The 25872-nt window shown below is 46.8% G+C and overlaps 3 protein-coding genes and 1 pseudogene across 15 annotated transcripts in view; 2 read left to right on the top strand and 2 right to left on the bottom strand.

Annotated features, from left to right (window-relative positions):
* The window catches only part of ELP1 (elongator acetyltransferase complex subunit 1), a 111200-nt gene extending 108220 nt beyond the window's left edge, over positions 1-2980 (top strand). For all 9 annotated transcript variants that reach the window (XM_037902367.2, XM_037902366.2, XM_037902363.2 and 6 more), the window contains one exon: positions 2198-2980. In XM_037902367.2, coding sequence (XP_037758295.1) covers positions 2198-2265 — 68 coding nt within the window. In that variant the 3' untranslated portion in view covers positions 2266-2980. The remainder of the gene's footprint in view (positions 1-2197) is intronic.
* Positions 2981-3111: 131 nt separating this feature from the next.
* ACTL7A (actin like 7A) lies at positions 3112-6064 on the bottom strand. Its single transcript, XM_037902374.2, has one exon. It carries the CDS (start codon positions 5825-5827, stop codon positions 4559-4561), a length of 1269 nt encoding a protein of 422 aa, XP_037758302.1. The 5' UTR covers positions 5828-6064; the 3' UTR covers positions 3112-4558.
* Positions 6065-7370: 1306 nt separating this feature from the next.
* LOC119566608 lies at positions 7371-11160 on the top strand (annotated as a pseudogene).
* A 7924-nt stretch (positions 11161-19084) lies between these two features.
* Positions 19085-25872, bottom strand: part of APTX (aprataxin) — a 39639-nt gene continuing 32851 nt past the window's right edge. For all 5 annotated transcript variants that reach the window (XM_037902377.2, XM_037902379.2, XM_037902375.2 and 2 more), the window contains 2 exons: positions 19781-19884; positions 19085-19425 (listed from right to left, as the gene is read on the bottom strand). In XM_037902377.2, coding sequence (XP_037758305.1) covers positions 19271-19425; positions 19781-19884 — 259 coding nt within the window. In that variant the 3' untranslated portion in view covers positions 19085-19270. The remainder of the gene's footprint in view (positions 19426-19780; positions 19885-25872) is intronic.

Consider the following 25872-nt stretch of genomic DNA (forward strand, 5'->3'; position numbering starts at 1 on the left):
AGCTTGTGCGGGAGGAATTATTTTTAGTCATTGAAAATGCTTTGGTTGACCTGAAACACACTAATCGAACCACACACACGCACCCCATTTCGTTTCAAATTGAGCCAAAACATTTCAGTTGATTCAAAACAAAATTTGAGTCTTTGATTTGATGGAAAAAAATGGAAAAAGTTGGTTTGGTGTCATATATTAAACTGGATTTTATTTATTTATTTATTTGGATCCCTGCACCAAAACATCGATTATTTGCTCAACTTTATTCCTAAGCCTTTTGCTGCCAGGGAGATCTCTCAGCTAGAGTAAGCATTGGCTCAAAAGAACCCAGCCACTTCCACCGCATCGTTCTGCTCCTTCAGAACGTTGTCCGAATGATCATCGGTGCTATGTGGATCAGTGCTAGGTTTACACCCCCCCAAGACATACCACCCCTCGTAACCTGTATTAACCTGTTGCAGCGTTGGTTTGCACTGGGGTCCTGAAGAATTTGCTTTAGCCTGAAGAGCAGGTATTGCTAGCAAGATCTACAAGAAGAAAAGAATCCAGCTTGACTAGGTCCCATGTTGGGTTTGCAGGCTTACTGTCAACAGAAATGTTTTCCTTGTGCAAGTGTACACCTTTGAGGGGGAATAATTGAGCTGGTGAACTTAGAACTCCACAATGCCATGTTCGGATTTCCTCTTCAGAGCAGCAGCGCACTTTCAAGAGGAAAATGAAAAACTGAAATGTCAGGGGCAGGGATAGTTCAGGGACTTTGTTAGAAAGCATTTATTTGCCTTGCAACAAAGAGGGTTTACTGGTGATGATGGTTGTCGTGCTGTCTGGAACTGTTCCTGACTGTGAGTGCCTAGCTCAGGGCAGACTGTCAAAAACAGGCAGACACCCCCAAACTGTTGGTATGTTCTAGAATTAGATTTCACCAACCCAGTAACAAATGTGAACTCTTGAAGCACTAAAATAGTCTTACCATGGAGTCAGAGAGGGTCCTCTTGGGCACTCCAGTCTATCTTGCCGCTCAGGCAAACTGGACTAAGTGATAAATGGTCACTTATACCAAGAATCACAAAAGATTCAGATTGCTCCCAGTCCCAGGATTCCAGACGTTTATCCCCAGGTCAGTTTGTACCTCAGATCTCACACCAAGGACAACACTTATAGTGAACTCTATAGTAAACTAAGGGTTTATTGACTAGGAAAAAGAAATGAATTATTTACAGGTTAAAGAAGGCAATGTATATACACAAATGAGTTAGTCTGTGGTTCCAAAAGGTGACAAGTTGCAGTAATCGGTCAGCACTGATTGTCTTTTAGGGCTAACCCAGGTTGAGCCTGGGGATCTCTGCTTTTGTTTCCTAGCTCCAGCCCTGTGACAGTCCAAATAGCAAAGAGATGAAGAATTTTCATGTCAGCTGTCTTTTTTTCCTTCTTCCAGAATTCAAGCTGATGGGATGAGTTTTCTTGCACGTAGCACCTGCATGGGTGTAAGAGGGCCATCAGCCCAGTCTTTGTTTCACAGGGGTCTATTGTCTTGGTAGTCCTCCTTGAGGGGCGGGGAAGCCACTCCTCCTACCTTGGTTCACAAGTTCAGAGCAGGCCTTTTTACAGTTATAAAGCAAAACTTGCATATTATCTTATAGCATGGGATACAAGCATTACAAGTTGCATACAGCAACTTACAAGCGTTTTATAGTGTAAACACATCCTTACAAGTCTAACACCTGTCTTGAGCTATACTAACAGGTGAGCTGGTCTGGTTTCCAGCTATGAATTTCAGTGCTCAGCTGGCACCTGGTCTACTAGCATCACAATGGTATCTGTAGAAATGTTTTTGCTTGGGGTGAAATCTGGCAAACCCACCTCAGTCCCAAAATAGATTGGCCAAGTTGTAAATCTATACATGTGTCACGTGCCCTTCGAGGCCCTCTAACTGGAGTGGTCCTGTTGAGCCCCACTTGGACATACTTCCCTTCAACACCCTTAAGCCAGTCTCCAGGTGCCACAAGTCCTCCTTTTCTTTTTGCGGATACAGACCAACATGGCTGCTACTCTGAAACCTCTCCTAAAAGAGAAACTCTCGTCTTGTTTGAAAGCTTGTCAGCAACCATTTATGGCCTGCAAAAGAAGAGTCATGGAGGCTTTCTAGTGTTCAGCTCCTAAGAGAACTTCAGGGAACCTTACCTTCTCTTCTCTTCCTTTTCAGATGCAGAACTTCTTATTCCTCCAAAACTCAATAAAAATATCCAGTGGAAACTGAATCTCTTACAGTAACCTGAGGCCAAGAAATCCTGCTGGACTCTCAACTGTAGTTTATTGTGAGCTCATTACTTCCCCTTCATTTTGTTCTTACGCTTACACAGCCACACAAACTGTAGATCTGTCCTCGCCAACCCTGGAGAACAAGAAGAGAGGCAGTCCCCATAGAGAAGCCCTTACTGGTGCTGTCTGAGTTGGACATCTGCCAACTCTCTTCCTCTCTCCTTTTGCAGCTCTGGTGCATTGCCCCTAAGACCGTTTCCGAGCCAGCCGTCCTGGCTGCAGTACATCCCTGCTGCCATGGCTGTGCAGAGACTGCAGTCATTTTACATCGCCCAGGTTCACCCTTTGGATCCTGTGTCCCTGGAGTCCAGCTGATGCATTTTTTAAGAATGTTCAACAGAGCCACAGCCTCCCTGCTGCACTGAGCTTTGTTTTCCCGTTTGACGTTGGGTGGCTGTTACAAGACGTTAGCCAAATCCTGTCTTGTTACACCAGTCAGTCCCCGGTCCCACCATTGACTGCACCAGAGCTACTGTACTCTAGGCAACTAGGTCCTCAGCTGGTGCATCTATGCCAGTTTACACCAGCAGCAAGTATGGCCCTAGGTTTACACTGCTGTACATGAGAGCAGCCTATGGCACATTGTGCTTTGTCAGAGTGATTACTGTACAGAACCTCTCCTCTTCCCAAAACATGGCATAATAAAGATGATATTGCTTAAACTGTCTCTCCAAACTGCCCTGAGTCGGTTTGTTGGACAAGTGTTATTTTGCATAGCACTTCAAATCAGACTGTCCACAGACTCCTGGATACAGGAATGGGCTTTCATATGGCTGGGGTCTGAATGTTCTCCCCGGATATCCTGGGAAAAGGGCTGGCACACACAAGCCATCTCCAGGTACAAGTGATGTGCTGAAAGAGGGAGGGACTTACCGTTTTCATCAGGCTGACAGAATAAATCTACAGCTAGCAAATCTCCTGTACACTTCATACACTTGGCTAGCAGAATTCCACTGGGACTCCACAGTCTGAGGGTGACAGATATTGCAATTGCATGTAGGTTATGAATGGTTTATGGACTGTTGAGCCAGGGATTGTGTGCAACTCCACAGGGAAGGGTGGCCACAGCTCTGCAAGGCTCTAAAAATGGGAGGGTGATTGTGGTGACTCACTCAAGCTGTAAACATCCCCCTCACCTCCCCAAGACATACCACCCCTGGTAACAGCTCGCACCTACTGGATTTTCCTGAGACCAGCAGACAAAAGAAAGGGCTTTTGGTGTCAAAGGGCTGCACTGTAACTGGCACAAGGTGTTCTTTCTAATCCAGCAAATGGACAAGACCTTCTGTCCAAGGGGGCCTCAACCCTTGTGGAAGGGTTGAAAAGACTTCAGTGTACTAGGGCCCTATGGAGCGTGTTTAAATCCAGCTATTGTTTTTTATGATGTTTCAGCTGTAATTCTTTCACCTTAAGAATAAATGTGCTTGCTTTGAAGGAGCTGTGTGGTAACTTGTAAATGCTGGCTATACACTGTTCATAGGCCTCAAAGAAAGCAAGGCACAGGCCCTTAGGCAGACTGGCTTGCTAAGGATATCGCAATGTAAGGCAGGGGCTGTGCGCCCTTAAACCCCTCCAATCAGAAAGGCGTGGGAGAAAGGTCCCTGCCCCAAGCCAGGTTGTTGTGGGAGACCTGGTTAGCACTCCTGGAGTGGACCACAGAGCTACATGTGCAGTTACTTTGAAACTAGTCTACCAGCCCGGATCCATTTTGGGCACTAAGGGGTAACCCATTAGTTAGAAAAATTTCATTATGACCATAGCTGGTGGTCAGCAGCAGACTCATTGTAGATGCTGGAAGTGGTGCTGTTTTTCTGCATCGCTTAATCAGGCATTTTCAACCTTTTTTCATTTGAGGATCCATAACAAATTTCAAGTGGAGGTGGGGAGCCCTTTGGAAATCTTAGACAGTCTGTGGCCCTCAGGGTCCCTGGACCACAGGCTGAAACCCACTGCAATAGACAATGGGTCTGTACCAACTGCTATATCCCTTTTACACTGGTAAATCCTCTTTTGTCAAATAGGCTACAGTGAAAATTCTTATGAAACAGACGAGATAAAAGCTGTTAATGTGCAACACAGAATGCTCTGAGCTTTTAATACAGCCACAGTGGAACACAGATCCAAACTTCATATTAGTAGCTTGGTTTGTTACCAGTATCTGAGAAAGAAACAGAGGTTCTTAGACATCTACAGTCCACTCTGGGCAGCAGTGTTGATTCTAAGCTCAGTCTTGTCCACTTTGTATTCAGAAGCATTTCCTGTAGATGAAGAAAGGACCCTGTTCTTCATATTCCCTTCTGTAAACCCAGAGCTGCTGAAAGGCCTTGAGTGATGCCAAAATTGACCCTCCCGTCCAGACAGAAGACTTTCTGTCAGGGGATGCTGCTGCGATGGGGTCATCATTGGGGCACATCTTGGTGAGGTCTCTCTGGAAGCGATCAGGGAAACCCCTCAGCATGGTACAACCTCCGCACAGCAAGATGTTGCCCATCAGCTTCTTCTTGAGATCAGCATCACATTTATTGAGGCAGGTCATTGTCAGCAGTGAAAGCGCTGGCTGCTGTGATCCTATCAAGGATGGTTTGAAGAGCATTTCAGCACACAGGAATCTCTCTTTGCCAATGGCAATTACGTGCCCATCTGGAAGTTCATAATCAACCTGCTGTTTCTGGAGAGGCAAACCCATGTCATGCTGAAGGTCCAGAGACGTATAGCAACACTTTTCCTTGATATCTTCTACCACACTTAGTTGTTCCCCAGTAAATGTTTTCCCAGCCTCATTTAATAACTTCATGAGGTAATGGGTGAGGTCTGATCCAGCATAGTCCACTCTTCCAGTAATGCTTGGCATAGTATAACCTTCATAGATAGGGACCACATATGAAACGCCATGGCCACTTTCTACCACGAGAGCAGAGGTCTTTCCGTATGAATACATAGATAATCTGGACTGGTAGGCGATATGCATGGCAGGAGTGCAGAACGTTTCAAACAGCATCTCGGCATATTTCTCCCTGTTGGTGGTAGGACTCAGTGGAGGGTCGGATACCAGGACAGCATGCTCCTCTGGCTGAATCTTCATCTCTTTGTGGAAAATGTATTCCCAAATGTCTTGGACACAATCCCAGTCGACCACTATGCCATGTCGCAAGGGGTTGACCAGTTTTAGGGGTATTTTCACATCCTGAAGTTCTTTTCCAACAAAGGTTTCTTTGCGATTGTCCCCAGTTTTAGCAGTCTCCTGGAAATGCTTGCCCACTGTGGATGAAATAACATGGGAGGGACGAGGCTCTCCAGCAAATCCACACTTACAGTAACCTGTGCCAATGTCTATGATCACTGCTCTAGTCTCCTTCACAATCTTGGGGCTTCCCTGAGTTGATGAAGCGCTATTCTCTTTAGGCTTTTTACTGGCCCTAACTAGTACCGCCCGTTTTGCAGGACCTTCCTGGATTGTTGCTACCGCCACAGAGCTGGCGCTTCCTTTGACTGACATTTCCTTTCCTTTTGTCATAGATGTTGATTCCCTTTGACTGCACGGGCAGAAGCCATGGCAAGCCGAGAAATACCAGGGGTAATTTTGGAACTTTCATGCCACTGACATCACTGATTATGACATCAGCTGTCTGCTGCCCTTTGGGCTACAGCTTAGTATTTTCATAGATATTTAGGTCAGAAGGGACCATTATGATCATCTAGTCTGACCTCCTGCACAACGCAGGCCACAGAATTTCACCCACCACTCCCACAAAAAAACCTCACACCTATATCTGTGCTATTGAAGTCCTCAAATTGTAGTTTAAAGACCTCAAGGAGCAGAGAATCCTCCAGCAAGTGATCCGTGCCCCATGCTACAGAGGAAGGCGAAAAACCTCCAGGGCCTTCCAATCTGCCCTGGAGGAAAATTCCTTCCCGACCCCAAATATGGCGATCAGCTAAACCCTGAGCATATGGGCAAGATTCATCAGCCAGATACTACAGAAAATTCTTTCCCGGGTAACTTGGATCTTACCCCATCTAAAACCCATCACAGGCCATTGGGCCTATTTACCATGAATATTTAATTACCAAAGCCATGTTATCCCATCATACCATCTCCTCCATAAACTTATCGAGTTTAATCTTAAAGCAAGATAGATCTTTTGCCCCCACTACTTCCCTCGGAAGGCTATTCCAAAACTTCACTCCTCTGATGGTTAGAAACCTTCGTCTAATTTCTAATCTAAATTTCCTAGTGGCCAGTTTATATCCATTTGTTCTTGTGTCCACATTGGTACTGAGTTTAAATAATTCCTCTCCCTCTCTGGTATTTATCCCTCTGATATATTTATAGAGAGCAATCATATCTCCCCTCAACCTTCTTTTAGTTAGGCTAAACAAGCCAAGCTCCCTGAGTCTCCTTTCATAAGACAAGTTTTCCATTCCTCGGATCATCCTAGTAGCCCTTCTCTGTACCTGTTCCAGTTTGAATTCATCCTTCTTAAACATGGGAGACCAGAACTGCACACAGTACTCCAGGTGAGGTCTCACCAGTGCCTTATATAACGGTACTAAGACCTCCTTATCCCTACTGGAAATACCTCTCCTGATGCATCCCAAGACGACATTAGCTTTTTTCACAGCCATATCACATTGGCAGCTCATAGTCATCCTATGATCAACCAATACTCCAAGGTCCTTTTCCTCCTCCGTTACTTCTAGTTGATGCGTCCCTAGCTTATAACTAAAATTCTTGTTATTAATCCCTAAATGCATGACCTTACACTTCTCACTATTAAATTTCATCCTATTCCTATTACTCCAGTTTACAAGGTCATCCAGATCCTCCTGTAGGGTATCCCTATCCTTCTCTAAATTAGCAATACCTCCCAGCTTTGTATCATCTGCAAACTTTATTAGCACACTCCCACTTTTTGTGCCCAGGTCAGTAATAAAAAGATTAAATAAGATTGGTCCCAAAACTGATCCCTGAGGAACTCCACTGGTAACCTCCCTCCAACTTGACAGTTCACCTTTCAGTAGGACCCGTTGTAGTCTCCCCTTTAACCAATTCCCTATCCACCTTTCAATTTTCCTATTGATGCCCATCTTATCCAATTTAACTAATAATTCCCCATGTGGCACCGTATCAAACGCCTTACTAAAATCTAAGTAAATTAGATCCACTGCGTTTCCTTTCAGAAGTCTTCTCTACGTGAGGACTTTTGGGGGAAATACACTGCTTGTTTAGCATACCAGAGAGCTAGTGGGGCCTGGCTGCTGCTGTTTCTACCACCATATATCCTAGGCGGGCTCTGAGTAGTAGTAGGTGACGAGGTGGCTGGTTCCCACCTGCTGCTGCTGGTGGTGGAGCCATGATATGTGCAGATACAGCAAGCAGGCACGTCTGCAATGCACGTAACGCAGGGATTGTTCTAGAACACGTCTAACACTAGCATTGACTACATTTTTGTCTCAAGGAAACAAACTACTTCCTCCCCAGCCTCCTCCTGAAAAGGTCTAGATCTTTTTTGAAGTCATTTTTAAGTGTTTCACTAACCAGTATTCCTTTGGGGCCTGATTTGTTTAATATTCAACAAGTTTCCATCTCTCAAACTTTGTGTGATTGTGGTCATTTTTAAAAACCAACACTGGTGAGAGACAGCGCCCAGGAACCCTGTCACAACATCATGTGTCGATGGGACATGGCTGATTTGCTTAAGAACACACTGAAATACAGAGTCGGGCTTGTGCTGTGTAGCCCTTTGTAGCCTTATCACCCCGTTCCTGTCATCTATGGGTTTGCCACGAAGAAATACAGAGCCGTAACAGAGTTAATGAAGAGGTCTGGGGTGCAGTGGGGTACGACAGGGACACTGTTGTAAACCACCAAAATGAGGCTGCCTCCTGCCCTCCTCCTGTCCATCACAACATCATCAATATGAAACATACCTTCAGCAAGATCCAGTAGTGGTTTCTACCCAGTCTAGGAGGGGAAGGGGACATGTGACTGCTGGCTAAGGAGGATGGGGCTCTCTTCAGAGCCCACTAGTGCCAGTGCTTGGCTAGAGCGGTCCTTGTTGAGAAGTGCAAGAATATCTGTCCCTTGGGCTGGATGATTCCTCTGCAGTGTTCACAAGAAGCAGAAGAACAGTATCTTATTCTTAGCTAGTGTTATTTTAAGCAATCTTTTGCTGTGAATGGCAAAGCAACATGGGCAAAGCCAATAGCATCACTGAGTAGCTGAAAACTGGCGTGCTCCGTGGTTACAGCTGCTCTCGATGAAGAATGCTCGGTATTCAGATTAGAATTACTGTGTCCTTTACCATGAGCAACCGCTATGCCCCTGACTCACTGCTGCGATGGGCCTCCTCGCTTCACAGCCTGGAGCCCATGGATCCCGCCTGAGTCTGTTGCCGTCCCCAGCGTACCACCACATCTTAATGTTACATAAGCAGTTGTAAGAGGGGAAAAGTCTCTCTCTAAATGTGAGAGTGGCTGTACTCGGGGCCGGCTCCAGCTTTTTTGCCACCCCAAGCGGTGAAGGAAGAAGGAAACAAAAAAAACCAAGCCTGGTTGAGCTGCCACCGAGGTGCTGCTGAAGAGGAGGAGAGGGGATTGCTGCCGAAGACCCAGACGTGCTGCCCTGATGACGGACGGAGTGCCGCCCCTTTCTGTTGGCTGCCCCAGGCACCTGCTTCCTTCGCTGGTTCCTGGAGCCGGCCCTGGCTGTACTAGAAATGCCACCTCAGCGTGTTTAGCGCATCCATCACCCTAGTACGTAGGCCCCAAAGGATGAGGACGTGCGACCCCAGGAGAAGGTGAGGAAGAGCCTTTTTCCACAGCAGCGTGCAATCCAGCACCCAGCCCTGGGCCGGGAAGCACAAGGTCATCACCCACCTTGACACGAAGTCGAATAAAACATTCTGGAGCTGCAGTTCATTTTTTATACTTGATAATTGCTTCAACAGTCCCACTGGTAAATACGTAAGAAGCCGCCCTTTCCACAAGCACACAGCACTAATGACATCAAAGCAATGACCTTCTCATGACAATACTAATGTTACAAGAGTATTATTTGGACTTCATGCCATCTACTCGAAGGATCTGGCTGTCAAAATTAAACAGTGGATGCAAATGGCTGCAAGGAACGGGGCTAATGCCAGGCCTACAGCCATGACAGCTGCGCAGGAAGGGCATGGAGAGGATAACATGTTGTTGGGGACATGTACCTCGTCTCCAAAGCTGAGCCCAAGGGCACGAAGAAGGTGCAAGTACTAGTTGTAGACTTTAGTCACAGCATTGTAACTGTGGATTTGTTGCAGAACCAAGGCTTGCCCATGTGATTTCATCTACAGGAAGTAAGAGTTTTCAGGAGACTTAGAATTGGGGACCAAAAAAACAAAAACAAAATAGGCTTGGATAAGACCGTCTGCATGCTAAAATACCATTAAACCTAGTCAGTCCATTGAGACATGGCATACGGTGCACTGGAACTGTGTCCACAATATTTGGGAATATTTCTTGTACAGGGATATCTGTATCCATCCTGAGGTCCACACTGTCCTGACAGCAGACCCTCCACTGAGTCTTGTCACCAATAAGGAAAGATCTGCAGAGCTGCTCTTTGAACTCTTGTGTGTTCCACCAGTGCTTATAGCCTGCCAGTCTACACTGTCCACGTATTCTTATTGGAAAGACCTCAGGTCTGGGTGTAGAAAGTGGCCATGTGGGTTTCCTGCATACTACCTATCCATTCAGGTGGCACGCTGCAAAACATTTCCAACAATATGAACGGTGCTGGAGAGGACCTCACACAATACCTAATGAAACTGTTCGAATGAATCTGAGAACATGTTTACAGACACACAGCTTAGAAGGCATCAAGCAAAAGTGATGCCTTGCTGCTTCTGATCTTGATTCCCTGGGGATTTGGCACATGATCAATACCACGCTGACTGAGAACTTCCAGATGTGCACCTGATCTCTATTGGCAAACAGGTTTTTGGGTGCTGCAGAAGCAGTCTTCAAACCCTCCCTGCTATGGTCAGCTCAGCTAGCACGTCACTCCCCAACCATGACCTGCATTAATAAACGGGATGCCACCCTGAGAGAGGAAAGGCAGAATTAAATACTGTGCTGTGTGGAGGTACGACCACGCTGCATGGCATCCCTGCCCACTTTCAGAGAGAAATTAAGAGGGGGTTCCCTAATGGTAACCCTAGCCTCCCCTGAAATTAAAACTTCTGTCTGGACTGGAGGGTCTGCTTTGGCTTCACTCCAGTTCTTTCAGCAGCTCTGTGTTAGCAAAGACAAACTATGATGAACAAATGTTTTTTATAGGCCACAGAAAATGTTAATGGTTCTAACTCAGGGGTTTTCAAACTGGGGGTTGGGACCCCTCAGCGGGTCACGAGGTTATTACATGGGGGATCCTGAGCTGTCAGCCTCCACCCCAAACCCCGCGTCTGCTCCAGTATTTATAATGGTGTTAAATATATTAAAATGTGCTTTTAATTTATAGGGGGGGTTGCACTCAGAGGCTTGCTATGTGAAAGGGGTCACTAGTACAAAAGTGTGAGAACCCCCGCTCTAACTCATCACCTTTTTGAGCCTGTGGACAATCCAGCAGGCATGTTCACTGGGATAATATTACAAGCTCACATCAGCAGGCTGAGAAACAATCAGCTGTTTCCTCTCGTCTACTAGTTCAGCTGTCCAGTAAGTTTAAAATGAATATTGGCTATTTAAATAAATGGCTTAAGTGAATGTTAAATGTAATCGAACGTATTAACATTAAATGGTCTGGCAATTCTTCATGGACTTCAGTGTCTCTGCTGGTTAGAATTAGGGCTGTCAATTAATCAGAGTTAACTCACACGATTAACTCAAAAAAATTAAATAGCAATTAATTGCATTTATATCAATTGAAATTATTAAATGTTTGGATGTTTTTCTACTTTTTCAAATATCTATTTCAGGTACATCACAGAATCCAAAGTGCACAGGGCTCACTTTATATTTATTACAAATATTTGCACTGTAAAAATGATAAAAAAAAATAGTATTTTTCAGTTCACCTCATACAAGCACTGTTGTGCAATCTCTTTATCAGGAAAGTGCAAATTACAGATGTAGATTTTTTTTTTTGGTTACATAACTGCACTCAAAAACAAAACAATGTAAAACTTTACAGCCTACAAGTCCACTCAGTCCTACTTGTTCAGCCAATCGCTAAGACAAACAAGTTTGTTTACATTTACGGGAGGTAATGCTGCCCGCTTCTTAATTACACTGTCACCTGAAAGTGAGAACAGGCGTTCGCATGGCACTGTTATAGCCAGCATCGCAAGATATTTACGTGCCAGATGCACTAAAGATTCATATGCCTCTTCATGCTTCGGCCATTGTTTCAGAGGACGTGCGTCCATGCTGATGATGCTCGTTTAAAAAATAATGCGTTAATTAAATTTGTGACTGAACTCCTTTTGGGGGAATTGTCTGTCTTCTGTTCTGTTTTACCCGCATTCTGCCATGTATTTCATGTTATAGCAGTCACGGATGATGACCCAGCCCATGTTCGTTTTAAGAACACTTTCACGGAAGATTTGACAAAACGCAAAGAAGGTACCAGTGTGAAATTTCTAAAAATAGCTACAGCACTCGACCCAAGGTTTAAGAATCTGAAGTGCCTTCCAAAATCTGAGAGGGAGGAGGTATGGAGCATGCTTTCAGAAGTCTCAAAAGAACAACACACTGATGCAGAAATTACAGAACCTGAATCACCAAAAAAGAAAATCAATCTTCTGCAGGTGGCATGTGATTCAGATGATGAAAATGACCATGTGTTGGTCCGCACTGCTTTGGATCATTATTGAGCAGAACCCGTCATCAGCATGGATGCATGTCCTCTGGAACGGTGGTTGAAGCATCAAGGGACATAAACTTTAGCGCATCTGCCCTGTAAATATCTTGTGGTGCTGGCTACAACAGTGCCATGAGAACGCCTGTTCTCGCTTTCAGATGACACTGTGAACAAGAAGCGGGCAGCATCATCTCCTGCAAATGGAAACAAACCTGTTTGTCTGAGCGATTGGCTGAACAAGAAGTAGGACTGAGTGGACTTGTAGGCGCTAAAGTTTGACATTGTAGAAAACATCCAAAAATATTTAAATAAATGGTATTCTATTATTTAACTGCATGATTAATTGTGCAATTCATTTTTTTAAAATCACGATTTTTTTTAAATCGCTTGACAGCCCTAGTTAGAATTCATCCTGCTCAGCCTAATGTGTTCAGTAATCCTTACCTGCCTATGAAATGTAGACAAGGTCTATACAGGGTCTCCCTGCAGCAGTCCTACGAGGAGAAATGCCCTGGATTTTGACAAAGTACTGCAGAATTGCGCCCTTCTAAGGAAGAGACCAGACACTCTTATTACAATTCAGTTTACGTCAGAAGGTATGCTTTGTTAAACAACGTTGCGGTTACAAACTACATCAAAAGCAAAACAGGCAGATTTTAAAGCCTAGCACGGTGGGTGCTCAACACCTCAGAATCAGGTCTTGTGTCTAGAGACCTCTGCAGAGGTTCAACTTTCAGGCCTGCTGCACGCCTAAGTGTGAGAGTTAAGCATCCACAATCTTGGTGAGCTACACAAGGTATTTTGTATGGGGGCACAGAGGCTTTTTCGTAGAGATTTCATTTGATTGAACGGACGTCACTTTCTAACACTAGTTTCAGTCACCATGCCAGACCCAGTAAGAGGGACACAGCCATGAGAGAAGTCAACTTACATGTCACTGAGAGCCAAGGGGAAGTGCCCTCACACCAGATTTAGGTAATTTCCCCACAAAGTCAAACACAAATCTGTAACTACCTACCTGGGACACTGTAACAGGGTGCTGATCCAAGCTCTGTGGAAGCCAGCACCCTGATCTCTAACCCCACCTACGGCATGGGCTGCGGTTGAAATAGACGAGCACACACACCTGCTGGTAGCCTGACAAGTTAATGAGTAATTAGCTGCCAGCTGAAGAACCCAGGAAGGAAAGCAGACAGTATAAAAAAGGCTAATCCAGCGAGCAGGAAAGGGCTTCTCAGAACTGCTGCTAGGTGGTTGAAATGTACCTGGAGCATAAGAGGAGGCAAACGCACACACAGGGTGAAGGTACCTTGGTGGACCTGTGCACTGCTTCATTCACAAAGTGGGCTGACCAGCCAGCGTTCTCTTGGAGAGGAAGGGGGAAGCCAGTTCACAAATGTGGGCTTGTCCAGGATCCATCTGTCAGCCACAACCAGGAAGGCTTGAGAGGTGGCCTGTGAGAGGAATCTGGAAAAGATGGAGGAGCTCATGCTCAGAAGGGGATGCGGTGGGCATTGCAGCAGACCTAGTGACAGTCTTCTGGGGTGGCAGGCAGACCAACAGCATGTGTTTCAGGAGTTCATGCCGGAGCAGACCCAGGTACAGCAGCAGTTATTACAAAACATAACAATTCTTGCCAAGGGGGAGCGGGCCTGGACCTCTCAAATGAGCCCTGGAGATAATCCAGTGGCCCTAGGGATGTTCGAGGGAATTGCTGCTAGGGCAAGCTGCGCTCAAGTATTACGGGGGTTAGCCCCTTCTCTGGCAGCAGAAACACGATGTCTGCTTACGTGGCATTGAGTGAAAAGCAGGCCACGAATCGTGAAGTGTTAAAGGCTGCTGTACTGGACTATGCAGGCTTGTGGCCAAAAGGTACAGGCAGAAATTTAGGGAAGCCACATGGATTTACAGGGTTGGGCCCAAATCTTTCATACAGAAGTTGAGAGATTGGGCCAATCAATGTCTGAGTCCCAACGGGCAAGATTTGGAAGAGGCCATGGATACCGTAATATTAGAACAATTTATGTGAGATACCACTAAGGTCTGGGTGAGGAGACCAACCAGAGACAATGGATGCAGCAGTAAACCTGGCCAAGTGTGTTGAAGCAAAATTTCCCAGGAAAGTGTCTCATCCCCCACAAGCAGGGAATGTGAGGGGGGGAAAGAGACTAGACCCCTCGAGCAAGAAGGTCTGGGCATGAGAGACAGGAGGAGAAAAAGGCCATGTCAACAAGCTGGGAAATTACTTGCTACCAGTCCAGTGGGAAAATGGTACATTAAGTGGGACTGCCTGTATATGTAATGTGGTCTGGGGGAATTTTGCAGCTAGTCTGGGGTGATGGAGACATCTAGGAAGAGTGCGAAAACACTCCCTGTACGATTGGGCTGTAGGCCAGGGGATATTGACCTTGCAGCGGGTTGTTCACTCTTGTGGAACAGGCAGATTAAACCACAGTGGTTTTGGGAGGGGGAAACGCTAGATGGAGAATGCAAACACAGGGAGGAAAAATATTAGCCAGTGGCTGTAGTCCCATCGACGGTATGTGGGAGGTTCCAAGAGAAAGGGGTGAGGGTAGTGGAAACCTTGCTCCAGCCTGTGGTCATGGGGACTGTGTGGAACGCATTCCCTTTAAGGAGAGGAAAGGAGGCCCGGGGAAAGGAACCTCAGTGGGGCGTGAGGAAAAGAGGGGCTGGGATTAAGCATGGAGCCAGAGCCCACAAGGGGTGATATGAGAAAACCCTAAACAGAAAAAAAGCCAAGAAAGTGGGTCAGAAAGGCTGGGGCAAAGGAGAAGCAGGAAAGTGAAAAACACCAACAAGCTAAGAAAACAAGGCCTAGGTGGAGAATACCAGGCAAAGAAGCTGGAAAAGGGAATGAAGGGGCAGGGGTCACCCACACAAAGGACAATCTGAAGGAAGGGCAGGAGGTCAACCCAAGATACCCCAGTTAGGGGGACTGTAGGAGGGAATGACCCCCCCCCCCAAGCCTCTTCAGGGGGCTCAGAGACCCTTGGAGTGGGAGGGGTCTGTTGGGGAAGAAACCCCAGTGTGCTCTACAAAGGAAGGGGCAAGGCCAGAGCCAGGATCTGTAGGCTGTCCCTGCTGTGATGATCCATGGGATGAAATTGAGTTCTGGGGTAAACCCCCACCTAAGAAGTGCTTATTCTGTGGCTGAGGATGGAAGCCCCCATGGGTGGCCCATGAAAAGGCAGACTAGAGAACTGCAGGGGTGGTGAGAGAGCGCAGCCTCCATAAGGAAGGTAGAGCTTGGTCTGGCAGGAAACCGAGCCCTTGTGGAAAAGGGGGGCCCTAACCGAGCTGAGGAAACAAAATGAAGGAGGTGGATAACACAGCGCTGTTACCAGCCTGACAAGTTCACAAGTAATTAGCTTAGGCACTGAAGAACACTGGCAGTATACAAGGCTAACCAGTGAGCCGGAAGAGGCTCCTCATTACCGCTGCTCTATGGTTGTCTTGTACCAGGAACTTAAGAGCAGACAAAAAAAGAAAAACTCATGGTGAAGGTACCTTGGTGGCTCTGCATGCTGCTTACTTCACCAAGCGGGCTAACACCCAGCGTCTCCCCGGAGAGGAACGGAGAGTCCGTTTCCAGAACCAAATACTTAATACAGGGACTCCTCACTGAAAGTCGGCCGGGTTAGTGTTAACGTTGCTGATCAGTCAGAGAACAGGCTCGTTGGAAGTTGAGCCAATGCTCCCTGATTACGTGGTTTGGCAGCCGCCTGCTTTGTCCACTGCTTGCAGGACGAGCAGCCCGCTGGAGCTGGTGGGGGCTTGGAGCCAGGGTGGGCTGGCAGCCCCCCCATCAGCTCCCCGTGTGCCAGCTGCCGAGCAGGCTATCAATTGCTGAGCAATTCAGCCGTCCCTCCCCCCACTGCCATGTGCTGCTCCTGCCCTCTGCCTTGGAGCTGCTCCCTGGAGCCTCCTGCTTCCTGTGCAGAGGGCGGGGAAGAGGGGTGCTAATGTCAGGGTGCCCCTCCCCCACATCTCCATGGGTAGGGGGAAGGGGTACGACAGGACAGGGCGCAGGACAGAGGGAGGTTGCTGGCAGCAGCTGCTGTCTCAACTTGCCGATCTACTTAGAAAGGCAGTGTACGCAGAGTGGGGTCAGCGCACTGAAAGGGGCAATGTGCGTCTCTCTCTGCCACGTTGTCTCCGCTCCCTTGTAGGGCGTGAGGCTACCTTAACAACAACGTGATAACCCTTGAGGGCTCAGCCCAGTGCTGGCTCATCATTTAGCAACAAGGCATTCCCTGGGAAATATCCCACCCTCTGACTCCACCACCTCACCCAAGCTTCAGAATCATCATTACTGTGTACAGTATTAAATTGTTTAAAACGTTAGTGTATACACACACACACAATTGTCTTTTGTCAGGCAAAAAAAATGTCCCTGGAACCTAACCCCCCCCCCCCCCCATATTAATTCTTATGGGGAAATTGGATTCGCTTAAAGTAGCATTTTCCAGGAACATAACTACAGCGTTAAGCGAAGAGTTACTGTAATGGGCTCTTCCATCTAGCAGAGAAAGGTTGTAAGTAGGGCTGTCAACTGCAGTTAACTGATGTGATTAACTCAAAAATTAATCGCAATTAATTGCACTTAACAATAGAATACCAAATTTATTTAAATATTTTGGATGTTTTTCTACATTTTCAGTACTGATTTCAATTACAACAGACTACAAAGTGCACAGGGCTCACTTTATTTTTTTTTATTACAAATATTTGCACTGTAAAAATGATAAGAAATAATATTTTTCAATTCACCTCATACAAGTACTGTTGTGCAAACTCTCTATCATGAAAGTGTAACTTACAAATGCAGATTTTTTTGGTTACATAACTGCTCTCAAAAACAAAACAGTGTAAAACTTTAGAGGCTCCAAGTCCACTCAGTCGCACTTCTTATTCTGCCAGTCGTTAAGACAAACGTTTGTTTACATTTACGGGAGGTAATGCTGCCCGCTTCTTAATTACAATGTCACCTGAAAGTGAGAACAGGCATTCGCATGGCACTGTTACAGCCAGCATCGCAAGATATTTACATGCCAGATGCACTAAAGATTCATATGCCTCTTCATGCTTCGGCCATTGTTCCAGAGGACATGCGTCCATGCTGATGATGCTCGTTAAGAAAAAATAATGCGTTAATTAAAATTTGTGACTGAACTCCTTTTGGGGGAATTGTCTGTCTCCTGTTCTGTTTTACCCGCATTCTGCCATGTATTTCATGTTATAGCAGTCACGGATGATGACCTAGCCCATGTTCGTTTTAAGAACACTTTCACGGAAGATTTGACAAAACACAAAGAAGGTACCAATGTGAGATTTCTAAAGACAGCTACAGCACTCGACTCAAGGTTTAAGAATCTGAAGTGCCTTCCAAAATCTGAGAGGGAGGAGGTATGGAGCATGCTTTCAGAAGTCTCAAAAGAGGAACACTCTGATGTGGAAACTACAGAACCCAAGCCACCAAAAAAGAAAATCAACCTTCTGCTGGAGGCATCTGACTCGGATGATGAAAATGAACACGTCAGTCCGCACAGCTTTGGATCGTTATTAAGCAGAACCCATCATGAGCACGGACACATGTCCTCTGGAATGGTGGCTGAAGCATGAAGGGACATATGAATCTTTAGCGCATCTGGCATGTAAATATCTTGCGACGCCAGCTACAACAGTGCCATGAGAACGCCTGTTCTCGCTTCCAGGTGACATAGTAAACAAGAAGTGGGCAGCATTATCTCCTGCAAATTGTACCCAACCTTGTTTGTCTGAGTGATTGGCTGACCACGAAGTAGGACTGAGTGGACTTGTAGGCTCTAAAGTTTTACACTGTTTTATTTTTGAATGTAGGGGGTTTTGTACATAATTCTACATTTGTAAGTTCAACTTTCATGATAAAGAGATTGCACTACAGTACTTGTATGAGCTAAATTAAAACACAGAATTTTGTTTACAGTGCAAATATTTGTAATTAAAAATATAAAATGAGCACTGTACACTGTATTCTGTGTTGTAGCTGAAATTAATATATTTGAAAATGTAGTAAACATCCAAAAATATTTAAAATAAATGGTATTCTATTGTTGTTTAATCGCGCGATTAATCGCAATTATTTCTTTTAATGGCTTGGCAGCCCTAGTTGTAACATGATCCAAAGGCTGGAAGTTGAAGCTAGACAAATTCAGATGGGAAATAAGGACTACATTTTTAATGGTGAGCATAATTAACCATTGGAACAACCTACCAAGGGTTGTGGTGGATTCTTCATCATTGACAATTTCTAAATCGAGGGGGGGATGTTTTTTTTTCTAAAAGCTTTACTCTAGGCATTATTGTGGGGCAGGTCTCTGGCCTATGCTATATAGGAAGTCAGCCTAGATCAGGGGTGGCCAACCTGAGCCTGAGAAGGAGCCAAAATTTACCAATGTACATTGCCAAAGAGCCACAGTAATATGTCTATAGCCCCCTATCAGCTCCCCCATCCCCGCTCCAGCCCCCAGTGCCTCCTGCCTGCCGCAATCAGCTCTTTCGCATGCGCAGGAGGCTTGGGGTGGGGGGAGAGCAGCGAGCGCATGGCAGGCTCAGGGGAAGGGGCAGAGCAGTGAGCACCCCCTGGCACATTGGAAAGTTAAGGTCTGTAGCTCCAGCCCCGGAGTCAGCGCCTATGCAAGGAGCGCATATTAACCTCTGAAGAGCCTCCGGAGCCACAGGGTTGGCCACCCCTGGCCTAGATGATCCCTATGCTCCCTTCTGGCATTGGAATCTATTCAATCTGTATCAGGTACTTAGCAGACTTTTGAATAAGCATAAGCCACATTTACCCCCAGAAAGCCCTTGAGAGACTTCCCAGTCAGACACACTGCGGGAGTGATAGTCCACAATGAATCTACAAAATACTGAACTTGAGGCTGCTTTATTTGTATTCTAAAAAGAAGTTACAAAAGTGTCAGTCGTATGCTGATTGTACTAGCGAGGAACCTTCCCAGTGTTAAACCTGTAATTCAGCTAAAACAAAAATCTATGCAACTCGACAAAAAGTGTTTAGCTTTAGATGGATCAGATTTCACACAGTGATCTGTACAGTTATTCTGGCCAATGTTTCTTGAGATGTTCCTTTAACTGTGGGATGGTAGACTGGTGTTGCTTGCACACGTGACATCTGAGAGGCAACTTGAGGAGCGCAGAGGTCCCATCTTTAACCAGAACTTTTCCTTTGGTCTTTACCATCTCTATCACATCTGAAGGAAACAAAGACGTTTGGTATCAGAACACTGCACACTCAGCACTATGAGGAGTGTGCGCACTGCTTTACCTAAACAGGTAAAGCATTTTATCGTTGCAGAATAGGGTTTCAACATGCCACATTCTTTCTTCAACTATTCCTCCTGGAAATAGAAGAGTCTGTCCCGTTGTTAAACATAAGCCAATCAAATGCTGTGCTAGTTTTGTCAGAAAACCAATGTTACCCAATATCCAAAACTAAGCAGGACCTTCCACTTTTTCTAACACACTGTTTAAGATTTACATTAGCTTTGAAAATACATGAAAATGATACCATTATACATCATGGAGCAAATTTTATAAAGTCTTTACCTTGAGAGTTTAAGAAGTATTCTGTAGTAAAAGAATTCCAGTGCTTTTTGTTTTTAAGGCAAGGAGAATCAAAATCCTGGCTGATTACATGGAGATGTATGTGACTGAAAAACAAGGAATCATGATTTTACATTTACAAAAGAATTATACCAACATGAGCTTGGTACGAATGTTAAAGGATTCTGCTAAGCACTGGGCACTAGTTCACACCTGCCCTAAACAGATCCCGCTCCTCTGGATGTCTCTGGGACATATTCATCAGAGATGTAAGTTACATGGGGGGTTCAAATAGCTGTAAATGGTGACATGGTGTAACTCACAGGGAGTTAACTTAGACACTGATGAAGATGGCGTTAGCAAGGAAGGGAACTCACAAGGTGGTGTAGAATAAAACAAGGTGATAGGAGGCAGGAAGGAGTGCAGCCCAGAATTACTTCTGATGCAACTCCAATGAATGCCATTGCTCTCAACAGGTTGTTTTTTGGGGTGTGGGGGGGGGGAGCATGGTGTGTGTGCACGTGTGTCTTGGCTGGAAACATTAAGTCAGTGGGACTTAGGAAAGCACCTTAGCCCAAGTTTATATTTGAGTCAGGGCCTTTGGCTCTATCTGTACTACAAACTCAGCCACCGCTGACAACCTGGTTGCAACATGGTCATCCCAGAAACCAGCTGCGATTTGTAGTGCAGCCTGGACCTTAACTGTGCTTTTAACCAGGTTAAAGACTTGGTCAAGGCTCAAGGCAAAATGCAGTTCTTCGAGATGTGAGACAGACGTGCATTCCAGTTAGGTGTGTGCATGCCCAGTGCATCGGAGCCAGCAAGTTTTGCCTAGCAGTACCCGTAGGGGGTGCCACTCGCGCCTCAAGACTATCCCCCCTCCTCTGGCTGTATGAAGTGGCGCTTCCTTCACACTGAATGCCCATGGACTCCGATGCAGAGGGGATGGAGGGTGGGTCGTAGAATACACGTCTGCATCGTATCTCAACAACAACAGTTACAGCAAGTAAACATTTCTTCTTCAGGTAGATGGAGCCATGCATTCCACTTAGTGACTCACAAGCAGCACTCACAGGAAGTGGGGTAAGTGACGGACTGTCAGAGGGGTACTCTTTGCGATGCAGAACAGCCACAGCCGGATTGCCTCTTGGATGACAGAGCACACTCCAGTGTTCTCTTCCTTGCCTATATAATAATACATCGCAGCTCTATAGTCAGTAAATACATGAACCACTGAGCCCCTGATGCAGTCTAGTGAAGTGTGACAGGGATCGTAGATGGCCCAAAGCTCCAGCACGCTGATATGCAGGAGTGAAGCTTCCTGCTCCAACCACAGACCGTGGACTCTCAGCAACCCCAGACGCGCTCCCCAACCCATCAGGGAGGCATCAGCGACAACAATCCTACTTGGTAAGGGCAGGAGTGAAAGAGGGCCAGAACAGCGTACCGCTAAGAAGTGGCCGCCAGTACCGGCGCTTACGCAGCCGACGTTAAAGCGCTGCCTTTTGGCCCCCCTCCGGGCCCAGTGATTTAAAAGTGGCTAGACCTGGACCCCCGTACCGGTAAGTCTTCTATGTTACTTTCACCCCTGGGTAAGGGCCAGATGAAGGGAACGCCCTGACCCATCCGCCAGGATGGAGTCTAGGATCAATGGATGGAGACAGAACTGTCCCAAGTGCGAAGGGCTGGATGGTAGGCTGCTCTTGAGGTACATTTGAAGAAAGTGAAGATGCAGCCTGACACACTGAACCACCTGAGTGCACGCAGACCTGTGGCCCAAGCGTCTCGGGCACTTCTGAACGGTCATGGAAGGTTGAGACTGCAGACTGAGACAAAAGCACCAAATCATCTGAAAATGGTCAGTCAGCAAAAATGCTCTCAAACTCAGAGTCTATTAGGGCCCCAACGAACGCGATTTTCTCAGTGGAGACCAATGTTAACTTTTCAGTGTTTAGGATGAGATCCAGAATATGCACAGCATAACATGTATGTGAGAAAGAACTTCTTCTCTGGACCTGCCCCCTAGTAGCCAGTTGTCCAGATACGGGACGACAAGGATTCCCTTTTTCCTGAGGTACACTGTCACCACGACCATACATTGGGTAAGAACCGGGGGGGGGGCGGGCAGAAGACAGACGGAAAGGAAGGACATGCACTGAAAATGGTGGTTCACCATGACAAGTTGGAAAACTCTTCAGTGGCCACATGGAAGTAAGTGTCCTGAAGGTCCAGAGCAGCAAACCAGTTGTTTGGAGTCAGCATGGGGAGGATACGGAGAGGGGGACCATTTGGAACCTCAGGTATCTGATACATTTGTTGAGGTTGCAGGGATTGAGGATAGGGAACCAGAAAGCACCATGAATAAAAACCTTGACACTGGCACTCCGGACGGACCTTGTGCACAACTCCCAAAGCCAGTAGCAACCAGACCTGCTCGAGGAGCAGTATCTCATGAGAGGGGTCTCTGAAGAGAAAGAGAGAGAGTGGGGAGGGGTAGGGTGCAGGAGAATTGGATAGCATAGCCCAGTCTGATGGTGTTTAGGGCCCAGCTGTCGGTGGTAACTGAGCACCAAACATTGTGAAAGCGAGCTAGCCTGTCCCCAAATGGCGGGGACCCGGGCAGTGAAAGTCATGACTGGACTGCTGCTCTGGACAAACAAGCCAAAACGGGTGCTTGGGGACAGCATGTCAACTGGCTGAACCCAGAACCTGAATGTCTCTGCCCCTGGGACCTATGTCCTTTTCTGGGGTAGTTCCACTTTCTCAGGGGAGGAAAAGATTGCCGAAAGAGGCATTGCAGGCAGTATTGTTGCTGCTGACCACCATGCTGGCGATTTTGCACTGCCTGTGTATACTCCCCCAAGGAACATACGGTAGCCCTAGAACCCTCGAAGGATTTCAGTTTTGTCTGAAAAGAGGACCTGACCATCGAAGGGCATCTATAGCGGGCTGCACACTGAAGCAATACCCAAATTTTGCAGCCAGGACGCCCTCCTCATGGTTACCACTGAGGCCATCACTCTGGCTGAAGTATTCACTACGTCTAGCACAGAGTGTAGCAACATTCTGGGCACCAAGGAGCCCTCAGCAATAAATGCCCAAAATTCCTCCCTGGAGGTTTCAGGCAGCTGGTCTGTAAATTTAGACAGTCATCCAATTTACAAAATAGTATCTGAACAACAGTACCTGTTGGTTCACAATCTGCATTTCTAGGGAAGAAGAGGTGGTGTAGTTCATTCTACCTATTAAGGCCATCCTATTAGAGTCCTTATTCTTAGGAGCAGACTTAAATCTGCCCTGCCGAGCTTTGTCGTTCACTGCAGTTACAACAAGGAATTAGGATCTGGGTGGGAGTAAAACCCCTGCATCAGGACAAAGTAGCATTTCTCCAAATACTTTGCTGTAGGCAGCAATGAAGCCAGTTTGCTCCAAAGAACCTTTCAGGCTCTAAGAGTGCATCATTAAACTGGGAGGGCCACTCTCCCTGGGACAGACGGTTGCAGGATGTCCAGCAACTAATGGGTGTTCTCCTACAGGAACTCCACCTGGATGCCCAGAGAAGCAGCCACATGCTGCAGAGCGTCCTGGCCATCTTTGAAGTCCTCAGGCACTGAAGGGAAGGAAGAGCCAGGCATGGCTGAATCGTTCAGGGATGATGAAAAGGCAGTTAAGTGAGCGAATGACAGGTCCCGTTCACGAACTGGCGGACCAGGATGGGACAATTCCAGAGGCTCCACAAGGGGGAGGACAACTGGTACCTGAACTTGCAGTAGGCCAACAGTCTCAGCCAACAACATGCCTGGTGATCTTGCCTAGCAGTGAGAATAGGAGCGCTACCTCTGAACGAGGAGTGTCTCACAGGTTCCATGGGGGGTGGGGGGGTCACTAGGCATAAGGGTAAGGTAAGGGCACCAGGCCAGGGGCCCCTGTCCCAACTGTGGGAAGAGCTGCTACATGAGGGGGAGGGATAGCTCAGTGGTTTGAGCATTGGCCTGCTAAACCCAGGGTTGTGAGTTCAATCCTTGAGGGGTTAGGGATCTGGGGCAAATTAGGGATCTGGGGCAGATTTAGGGATCTGGGGCAAAAATTGGGGATTGGTCCTGCTTCAAGCAGGGGGTTGGACTAGATGACCTCCTGAGGTCCCTTCCAACCTTAACCTTCTAGGATTCTATGAACAGTCCCCGGTATAGGCCAGGTGATTGGAGCCAGCCCCAAAATGCAAGCAACTGGTCCAATCATCCATCATCCAAAGCAAGGGAGGGACCAGTGCCAACAATGAAAATAGCACAGCCGGCACCCAGTATGCCTCCATTGTCTCCAGTGCTGGGAGTGGCACCAGTCCCAAAATCAGCGGCAGTACCAAAGCAGCAGATGGTGCAGAGGTGGAGGACAGGGAGCGCCACCACAGTAATATCGGTAGCATGAAATGCAGCGGTGCTAAGGAGTTTTCCGGTGCCAACAAGGTCCATTGTGCTAAGCCCGGCACCAGACTCACTTCCACAGTTGGTGGTAAGGCAACATCAGGATGCGGTACCAACAGACAACAAAGGTTCAGCAGCCTGTCCAGACATCGAAGCTGTGGATGACATAGCCTTGGAGAAGTCCTGAACCAAAGTAGAGCTCAGGATGGAAAGGCAGAGGAGGTCCACCACCTCTGCCACCTGATATGCTGCTGATGTGGACACTGTCAATGTCAGCATCACCCTTCTCAGTACCAGACTCAATGGACGCCCTGGGGCTGGAACCAGATTCAGCGATACCGGGCCTCTCACATCTCTGTGTGGTACTGGGGAGCGGTTGAACAGATGCTGCATCCTGCATGTCAGCAGTAGCCATACTTTTCCTGGAGGAGTAAGAAGAGTCTCCTCGAGATCTGGAGTGGTCACACTTGGTCTTGCAACCTTTTCTTTGGCGCGTTCAAAGGAGAGTGGTTTCTATGCCTCTTTGGAGAGGCAGTGACTCTAGAGCATGAGCCGGTACCACTCACTGTGGGGGAGGGCAACCTCCATCTGACGTAGGCCTTGGTACTGAAACAGGCCTCGTGGCCTGCTTGAGAAGGTTCTGCTTCAGGCAAAGGTCTCTAGCCGCTTGAGTCCATTTTGTGAACAATTTACAAATTGAAAACCACTCTTTGATGTGAGCCTCACCTAAGCAGAGCAAGCACCTTGTGTGAGGGTCGTTGTTGGGGATTCCACACACACACACGACAGGATGACTGGAAAAAGGCTAATGTAGTGCCCGTCTTTAAAAAAGAGGAGGACGACCCAGGGAACTACAGGCCAGTCAGCCTCACCTCAGTCCCTGGAAAAATCATGGAGCAGGTCCTCAAGGAATCCATTCTGAAGCACTTAGAGGAGAGGAAAGTGATCAGGAACAGTCAGCATGGATTCACCAAGGGCAAGTCATGCCTGACTAACCTAATTGCCTTCTATGATGAGATAACTGGCTCTCTGGATGAGGGGAAAGCAGTGGACGTGTTATTCCTTGACTTTAGTAAAGCTTTTGGTATGGTCTCCCACAGTATTCTTGCCAGCAAGTTAAAGAAGTATGGGCTGGATGAATGGACTATAAGGTGGATAGAAAGCTGGCTAGATTGTCGGGCTCAACGGGTAGCGATCAATGACTCCATGTCTAGTTGGCAGCCGGTATCTAGCAGAGTGCCCCAAGGGTCGGTCCTGGGGCCGGTTTTGTTCAATATCTTCATTAATGATCTGGAGGATGGCGTGGATTGCACTCTCAGCAAGTTTGCAGACGACACTAAACTGGGAGGAGTGGTAGATACACTGGAGGGTAGAAAGAAAAGGAGAACTTGTGGCACCTTAGAGACTAACCAATTTATTTGAGCATGAGCTTTCGTGAGCTACAGCTCACTTCATCGGAAAGCTCATGCTCAAATAAATTGGTTAGTCTCTAAGGTGCCACAAGTACTCTTTTTCTTTTTGCAAATACAGACTAACATGGCTGTTACTCTGAAACTGGAGGGTAGGGATACGATACAGAGGGATCTAGACAAATTAGAGGATTGGGCCATGTCAGGGTTCCTTCCCCACTCTGAACTCTAGGGTACAGATGTGGGGACCTGCATGAAAGACCCC

Source organism: Chelonia mydas, chromosome 5 (assembly GCF_015237465.2).
Source record: "Chelonia mydas isolate rCheMyd1 chromosome 5, rCheMyd1.pri.v2, whole genome shotgun sequence".
In the NCBI taxonomy this organism is placed as follows: domain Eukaryota; kingdom Metazoa; phylum Chordata; order Testudines; family Cheloniidae; genus Chelonia; species Chelonia mydas.

Bases quoted from the DNA above. Each gene is read 5' to 3' on its own strand.
- ACTL7A (XM_037902374.2), bottom strand. From the start codon at position 5,827: ATGACAAAAGGAAAGGAAATGTCAGTCAAAGGAAGCGCCAGCTCTGTG.